Source organism: Charadrius vociferus, unplaced genomic scaffold, assembly GCF_000708025.1.
Source record: "Charadrius vociferus isolate BGI_N301 unplaced genomic scaffold, ASM70802v2 scaffold255, whole genome shotgun sequence".
Taxonomy (NCBI): Eukaryota; Metazoa; Chordata; class Aves; order Charadriiformes; family Charadriidae; genus Charadrius; species Charadrius vociferus.
In genome coordinates, this window is record NW_009648785.1 from 1848173 (window position 1) to 1857299 (window position 9127).

General features: G+C 38.9%; 1 protein-coding gene across 1 annotated transcript in view; it reads left to right on the forward strand.

Moving 5' to 3' along the window:
- Positions 1-8743, forward strand: part of INSIG1 (insulin induced gene 1) — a 34669-nt gene extending 25926 nt beyond the window's left edge. The window contains exons 4-7 of the mRNA XM_009886787.1: positions 1542-1666; positions 2372-2538; positions 3014-3113; positions 6434-8743. Of these exons, the coding sequence (XP_009885089.1) occupies positions 1542-1666; positions 2372-2538; positions 3014-3113; positions 6434-6463 (422 nt within the window). The 3' untranslated portion in view covers positions 6464-8743. The remainder of the gene's footprint in view (positions 1-1541; positions 1667-2371; positions 2539-3013; positions 3114-6433) is intronic.
- The last annotated feature ends 384 nt before the right edge of the window (positions 8744-9127 follow it).

Consider the following 9127-nt stretch of genomic DNA (forward strand, 5'->3'; position numbering starts at 1 on the left):
TGCCCAGCTCGCCACTCGCCGCTGTCCAGTCGCCCCTGCCCGTCTGCGGGAGCACCTCCAGGGCTGCCGCGCAAAACAGCCGGTGAAACCCCCGTGCCTCGGTGCGGCCGGCGGAGCAGCCGGCGATTACCCGGTGCTTTGGCGTTGAATAACTCCCTCCTGCCCTTGTCGAAATAACGCCTTGATGAAGGGTTGGGGGATTAAAAAGGCGTTAAATAAAAATAAAAGGGGGGGGGGAAGGAAATAAAGGGGGGGAAAAATAGGAGAGGGAAAAAAAAGGAAATAAACCCACTGTAATCTTTTTTAATTTGCATTGAAAGTGCTTTAAGCAACTCTTCCATGTTTGTTTGGTTTTAATGCAGTGATATTGTCATGTGCTACTTGTAGCTCATAGTAAGGGAGTATGAATGATAAACCATAAACTTGAATGAATGATAAACCGCGTAGTAAAAAGAGGTGGCCACGGGATATGCTCCAATGAGAGGCTTCATAGTCCTGTCACAGTTGGATTAAACTTTGGCATTTAGCTGTTATCGTAAGGTAAAAGTCCTGGTAACAGGCATCAGAATAATGAAGCTGTTTCAGCATCAGATCACATGTTTTGCTTAGAATTGTATGTCTTGTAGCCTTCTTAACATAGAAGTTATTCCTCTTAAGGGTTTACGAAGGGGAGGGGGAGGGGATAGGAAGGGAAAGGAAACAAACAAACATAGAAGTTACATACAGTTAAAGCAGCTTGTCTAACCCTGGAGCTGGTGACAACACATGGAGTTCCAAGGCTTAGAAGAATGAAACTCATCTGCTGTTTATGGTAGCAACTGAGCTAACATAACCTATGTTTTTATTCTGCAACGAATTGGCAGACTGATAAGGCTGAGAAAATGCTATATGAGGATAAAAACTTTGTCTGGTTAGTAGTATGAGTAGTTATTTTTCCCTGACATAAATATGATTGATGGCAGGTACCTCTTTAAGTTCAGATCTGCTTCTATTTGATATCAAAATTCATCTGTTGGATGGCAGCATAGGCTGACTTACAGCCCAGCAGAAGGAGAGAAAGCAGCTCTGTCAAGAAACTTCTGAGTCCAGGCAAATATTTAATTCAGGGTCTGATTCATAGCTAATGAGTCGAGTTCATAAAACTGTCTGCCCTGCACGTGAGCAATGAACACATGGTACCATTCCTCACTGTAATTAAGCTTCTTGTTATGCTTTATTATTTATTGGTACAAGACAAGCATCTGATCAGGATGTCAAATGATACATGCTCATGGGACAAAAGAAGCTTGCAGTCAGATACCTTAACATGGCAATATATGTCTCTGCTTTAAAGGTTCAAACAGAATATTGCTTGTTAAAGTGTTTGGGTTTTTTTTCTTTTCTAAAGGGGGGGAGGTAGTAGTTGTCTTGTCATCAGGCTTACAGTAGCATGATAAGCACCTCACTACTTTGTCAAGCACTTATCTGCTAAACTAATATTCGGTAATATTGAAGTAATCATTGTATAATGGTTAGTACAAGTAGTCTTACTTCTCTTGCAGCTGTCGTTGGCCTACTGTATCCCTGCATCGACAGCCACCTTGGGGAGCCACACAAGTTCAAGAGAGAGTGGGCCAGCGTAATGCGATGTATAGCAGTTTTCGTTGGCATTAACCATGCAAGTGCTGTATCCTTGAACTAGTTTACATTGTTCCTCGATGTGCTTAGTCTGTTGTCATGAAACAGTTTCCCCCATTCATGTCTGGGAGAATTACAAAGGTAAGGATGGTGCTACTGGCAGAGACATAAACTTCTGTGAGAACTGCAGTACACTGCAATAGTTACTGTAAGATAGATGACACAGTTCACTTAAAAGTAGTTGGGGGGAGGTCTTGGGGGGATGGCGTGGGGGTGGGGGGGGGAGATGGATAGACATCATAGTATGTCTGGTTTAACTGCAAGCACAACAGTGTAAGTTGTGTTATTTTAATCTGCATGTTGTCTACATCTAATAGCACAATTAATTAGTGAGGTGCACTGAATTGTTCAGTAAGAGTGTTCTTTGCGTTGAATAATGATGGTTTGAGCAGAAAACCTAAATCTGCAGGGATAGGTTACTTGAGACAAAAATCCATAAAAGCTAAATATGTTACAATATAGTATATTCTTTAGATGCTCAGTGTGACAAAAATTGGTGTTGCTTTTGCACTCACACTCCAGTCAAAGTCAGCAAGAGCTATGATTGCTCAGCAGGTCTGAAAACCAGGCCCTAAACGTAGTGTATTTAGAGATACAGAATCATGCTTACTTTCAGTTTGAGTTCTCCCTTGTTCGCTTTCAGCAGCAGGATGTCTGCAGACTTAAAAGGATTGTCCTTAACATCTTTTTCTAGAAACTAGATTTTGCAAACAACGTCCAGCTGTCCCTGACTCTAGCAGCCTTATCACTGGGTCTTTGGTGGACATTTGATCGTTCAAGAAGTGGTCTTGGACTTGGAATTACAATAGCCTTTGTAGCAACTCTGATAACCCAGTTTCTTGTATATAATGGTGTTTATCAGTAAGTTACACTTTTAAAATACTATTTCAACTCTCTTGCCTTAACTAAAAACAAGGGTTCGCATGCATTGGAAGTTAGTTATTAACATATTTGGCATGTTCTTATAAGACGTTTTGTTTGTCTAAGGCAGCTAATTGTCCAGTTGTTCTAAATGATTAGATTGAGAACTGGGGGTGGAGGGTGGAGAGCAGACAAATCGGGATGTATGTTGAAATGGTAACAGCTCAGCAAACTGAACTTCTACTGGCTTGGTATATCATTAACTGGCTCTCAGGAAAGAGAATTTCTAAACCTTGCTGGCTAGGGCAGTGGGGCTTGGAAGCTTGTTAAGTTAACAGACTTAATTTGGCCCCCCTTTTTCTTCTCCTGTGCTACTGGTTTGGTTTGGGCCCAGGGAGAGAATTCTATAGCATCTTGTTAACAGCATGTAAGGTGATGGTAACTTGTCTCTAACTTATTTCTTTTTGTTTACTAGGTATACATCCCCAGATTTCCTTTACATCCGTTCTTGGCTTCCATGTATATTTTTCTCAGGAGGTGTGACTGTAGGAAACATAGGACGCCAACTGGCTATGGTAATTACTGTATAATTAGCATTTCCTTTAACAATCCAAATACCTTCCACTGGTGTTAGTCCAAGAACAAACTATGCCTTTAAGGGTATGACTCACAAATTGACAGAGATAAATAAGATATCTTCCCAAGAGTTGAAACGTAAGCGTATAACCTGTGTTGCCAGTCAAGTGCTAATTGTCTTAGTGATTGTTTGAGTATCTTCTGTATGTAACTTTTTTCCAGCAACAGCCTAAATAAGACTGAAAGTAGTACACCTCTTCTGGTGAGAATCTTAATCACTTCTGCTCCATCATCTACAGGATGATGTCAAAGATTTTTAACATCTAAAGTAGCTAGAAAACTGCGACACAGATGGGCTTTCACGAATTATTTATGCAGTAAAGCATTTTTGTTATGTAGATGAAAGGAAAAGTCCCTGTATAGCATTAAATTCCACCACTTAAAAATCAAATACACTCTTTAATCTTTCTGGTCACATAAGATGTAGTTCAAGTATCACTCCATATACGGGATAATATAGTATAAATGACTATCTCATTTGCTAGGTTCTTAAGTAATTATTTCCTTATGGTGTATTTAAGAGTAGACCTATCCATATGTTTGCCCATCAGCTTAAGGCTTGGTTGTGAAAGTGTTCTGACACTGACGGATAGTAATAATTAATACTGTATTGATTTAACTTCTGTCTTCTTTGCTACATAAGCCCTTTATCCTGGAAAACATCCTTCAAGTATTTCACTTCGCCAAGGCTGCTGTGGTTTAGGTGCCTCTCATTTTTACTGAAGGGCAGGCATTTGTAGGCTCGGGAGTGCCTGAAATACCAGTCCCTGAACTGTTTAGTGAGGGGGAAAGCTGCTTTTTGAGACTAAACCATGAATGAGTAAAAAGATTAGTGTAAAGCTAGCTGTCCTGCCTGCAGCAGGCTTTCTGTCTCTTCTGCCTAGCCTTGCTAACGCAGTGGATGGATGCTAATGTACTTCTAATGTGGATAGTCTGAACTTGGTGCTGCAGATGGACAGGCTTGCAGACAAGCTGGGGAAGAGAGACATGTTGCTTGATCACCACTGGCTAACATTAAGGATCAATTTCTTTAGTATTGATTCTCAGCTACACTAAATTAATAGTAACCTCTGGTAGAAAAGGCTGTTTAAAAAGGAAAAAAAAAAAAAAAGCAGCACGGGGCAAATCTACTCCTACTCCTGTTCTTGAGGTTTCATGCTGGCTTGATAGCAAGTTACAGATTTCCCAGGACCACGGTCACAATCTTAACTTCACAGTCAATTTTGTTGTGCTCTGAGGTTCTTTAAAATAGAAGCTTGCTACTCTTCAAATCCCAGTGGTGCATGCTATCTGCATGAGTTTTTTCGTAAGACTAAATGTATGGGGGGAAGAGAGGGTATAATTTATTTTTTGAAATTTGCCACTCACATCAAGTAAAAAAGATACATTAATATGGTTTTATTTAAGCTTTACTATTGCAAGCAGAGTCTCTGAGTAAAATTATAATGTTATGTGCTACAGTTCTGTATTTCACATTTGGCATGTGCAGCACTTCCTTTGATTTCTAACATAAGAAACATATCAACTGGAAGGGAGTCTTAGAGAAGAAAGAGCTACAATAAATTTAGGCACATAAGTTTGTTGTTTTTTTTTTTTCCTTTGTGTTCTTTTCACCTGGCACCTCCTCTGAATGTAGTTAAAATCAGACTGGCTCCTGACTGTAACTTTCCTGTCAGTCTTGTTATCTTTCTTCCAAAGAAAGAGAGGAGTTGGCAAGGCAAAGCATTCTATTCTGGTTATATAGAAGTAACTTCTTGTATGTTTTACATTGCCATTGCTTAGTCTGGAAAAACTTGGAGAAGCCAAACAATTTCATAGGAACACTTCTGCAAGTCACTGTGAAGCATTCAGTGCTGGAAATTCAAAGAATTCCACTTCTAAAACAGAATAGTAGCATTCAGCCTACTGGGGTTTTCTTTACTATTGAGACCCAAAAGCATCAGTCTGCTTTGTCAGCCATTGTGAATTTAGCAAGAAGATGAATATAACTTTTTTTTTTTTTTAAACTAAACCTGAAAAAAACATTTATTTTTGTAGCTATATTCTCCTGTAGTCCCTGAGCTGTTTGCCTGCATGTGACAGTTGCAGATCAAACATTTCCTGGGCATGTCTAGAGTAGGAGGCAGCACCTGCGGAAAATACTGTAGTGGAGTAAAGTTGCGTCGCTTCTTCCTCAGCCTCTGCCTAACTTTTGCAGTTAGAAAAGAAATTAGAAGTAGTATAACGAGAGCTGTCCCCGAGACATCCCCTCCCATCCTGAGAAACATTAGCTGGGAGATGCTTGCTGCTTTTCAGTCACTGGACTTCAAGCGACCTTACATGCAGTAACCAAGCGCAGTGTTACCTTTAAGCAAACCTGCTGTGAGCAGAGGGGTTGGGGTTTGGTTTGTTGTTGGGTTGGGTTTTTTTATTGCTGTCAGAATGAGGATGAAATCCAGCATTTTCTTTAATAGCTTGATTTCAAAGGAAAAGGTGAAGATGCTGCTGCCACCATCAGCTCCCACTGCTCATTGTGACACTTAACTTGCGTAGTCAGTGCTTGTCAGTTGGGTTAAAGGGATAGCAACACTTCATTTTGAGTTGTAACCATCGTTCTCAACATCTGGCAAACTGGGGTGGTATTCAGAACTTGGACCTCACAAATATCTATTGTTTGCTACTGCTTGAGGCTGCAGAACTGTGAAGGCATTCAGTGCTTGCGAATACATTGGCATTTTGGCTGTAGAATGAGAAGAACATATTACAAGCTTTGTTTTAAAGAAAAGTTGGTTAAATTACACTGACATACTTTAGGGTTTCATACTAGAAAAGGGGCTTAGGGGGAAATGAGTGAGTCTATCTGACACTAGGCTTTGATTGGAAAGTAAAGTAACATATGCTCGAAGACAGTTTGAAAGAGGCCTGTTTAAAAAAAAAAAAAAAAATTAATTAATGCCCATTAAGTGAAGCACTCTGTACCTTCTGCTAAGAAATAAACTGTCATAGGGAGGAGAGCTAACAAAGTCTTATAAAAAGCAGTGCAATTGGTAGCCGGATTTATCAGATGCGCTAATTGAGGCAGCACAGACCCATAGTGACTTTCTTGTCCACAGTTAAGGAGCACGTCATCATTGAGCGTTTATAAGAGGCCATGTCTGCTAGGTCATTGTCAGCCTACCTGAAGTTAGTTGACCATTTAATCCTTGAAAATATTGCATAATGTAGTCACTTATCAGATGGCATTAAAGTGTAACCTGTGCTTGCTGTTTTTTATCCCTAGGGTATTCCAGAGAAACCACACAATGACTAAATCTTTGAAGAACAGAGCACGGTGCCAGCGTGAAAGCAACATTACGAAGATGTGTTCCTGTTTTAAATTGAAGATTATTTAGAAAAAATAATCTCTTTATGGGCTCACTGCACAAATGACTTGTGGAAAAAATATTAATCCACTCTTAGAATAGCCAAGTGAAATTAACTGCTTATCTTGAAATCTTACCCTGATTTACCGCATAAGCATTTGCGTATGGCTGTTCTCTGGAAGAGTTTAACACCAAGTTGCATACAACTGTTCAGGCTAAGTGGCAGTTTTCCAAGTATTAGGTTCCAATGTAAGTTATTGAAGCGGCTGCCGTATTTTAAAGCCTTGAAACTGAAATTTAATTACAAGCTCTTGTATCAGTGCCCAAAGGAAGTAGATCGATGGTGCTTAACAATGAAGTATGGTTTAATAGGAATAGTATTTATCCAAATCTTTAAGAAATAGGGTTATTTAAAAATAAGAGTGATCGAAACAGATTAAAGGCATTGCACTAATGCTTTTAGGAGTCTTATGAAGGAATCATGCCCTTACTTGTAATGCTGCATTAAGTTTCTGTCTTTCAGGATGGAGAGGGTTGGAGGGACGAAGGGTTGGAAGTCACTTAGTTTGGAATTTCTATATTACTTCAGTACAATAGGTGAACACTGGAGACAATCTTGTTCTAACGTGAACTTCATCAGGAAATTCTGACTGGAATTCTCATTACTCCTGAAGCTTTCAGTCAGATTTGCAAGACTCAAGTTCTGGCTCCAATTCAGTAAGAAATTTAAGTGTGTGTGCGTGCTCCTGCTTAATATTACACATATGCTTCTGTGTCTCATTGAAGGAGATCTTGGGTATCTTAAATGTCTGGTGTCCCTGAAAAAACATGCATCGCAGGCCACTGCTTGGCCATTGAGGATGTGTCCCCAACCCCTGAGATCTGCAGTTTCCTCCTAGAGGTGTCCTTGATCTTGCTTCTGTTTGAGTCAGGGTTTTGACTGAAATGGTTGGAAACAGAAGCGGGCCTAAAATGTGATTTAAACTGTATGTGAAGAATAGCAAACAGCTTGTTTTCTCAGTTCAGTTTCTGAAAGAGATCACTACTTGTTTTTTCACAACCCTATGGAATTTGCAATCTGTGATTGCCTTCCTAAAAAAAAAAAAAAGTGCTTATGTCACTACATTAAACATTTGATGTTTCTTAATACTTAGTTCTGGTGAGCACAACATACTCATTCGATAGTTTAGACCACAGCAGACCTAAATAGCAAGTATTAGGTCTTAAAGTGCAATGTACAGTAAATCTGAGCCTTGTGTTCTCTTCAATATCGATCATTTCTTATGAGAGATTAAAGAGAAAAGGGTTCTGAGTTCATTTCAATGCTGCATGGAGTCAAATGGAGCAATAATTTATTTAACTAGTAAAGCTAGTTTTGTTGTATCTTTCATTGAACCCAAATTTTTAGAAATACTCCAATTTTGTGGTTATGGTGTACTTGTAAACTTTTATGGATTTGCCTTTTTGTATTATGCAAATTTTTTTTTGGTGTTCATTTCCAATCTTACATGGCTTCAGTTATAGTTAGAGGCATCAGTTAAAGACTGACACATCAAAAAAGATGCTGAGGCGAGGTAGCAGTGTTCTGGCTGTTTTCACTCTTCTAAGGGAATGCTGTAACTGCTGCTTGTGCTTTTTTTGTAGCAGGAAAAGTTTAGCATAAAGTCTGTATTACAGAATGGACCCCAATTCTAATCTTGCTTTGGTGTAAATCAAGAGTAATTTCATTGGTATGAGATCCTTCCTCAAATGTTAAAAACCGAAATAATCACATTTTATAGGACTACTTGAAGGAATTAGGTCCTCAGATCAGGACTGGATCAGCTCAGCTGTTTTAAGAAGAATGCTACCTGCTGGCGAGACAGTTTTGTAATCAACTTGACATCAGTTTCAAAACATTATAAAACCAGATGTAAGTAAAGGTGACAGTGGTGTCTACAGCTGTTTGATTGATAGGGAAGTATTTAAGATTTATTTGTAAAGACTGAAACTAAATCTGTGTATGTTAGAAATAATGCAGCCAAAAATGTAAGTCAAAAGTTCATTTTTTGCCAATACTTCTGAGTATCTTAACCAAAGTGATTTAAGTTTGGAAGAGGCAGGAGGGGAGTGAAGAAAATTTGCACTATTCTGAATTTGAACACTTAAATTCTCATTCTTACTGATAAGTTTTCAGCAGTGTGTTTGGTTTTACACTTTTTTTACTATTAAAGTTTTAAGATGAAGTCGTGTTTGCCTTGGATTCTCTGTATTCACATTATGCAGGAATCTTTCTTGAAAGGGACAGTTGTTATGGTTGCATAACAAATATTCAGTCATGCATACTCAGTGGTTTAAAAAAAAAAAAAAATCCTAAATTGAATTTAGAGATTATCTTCTAGAGGGGTTTCCAGCTTGGGTTATACAGTTAAAAAAAAAAAAGTCTTGCTACTGTACCAAGAAGGCGGCGTCAGTGTATCTTATGGTTATGTGACTTAAGGTACAGAATCTTATTACCATTGTCTTCCAAGATGCTGAAATTCACAATTTGAAACAAAATATGGAGGAGGCAGGGTAAACAAGCAAATTCCTGTTGAGGCTTGGTTATCTGCGCTAATGATTACTAAACTCTG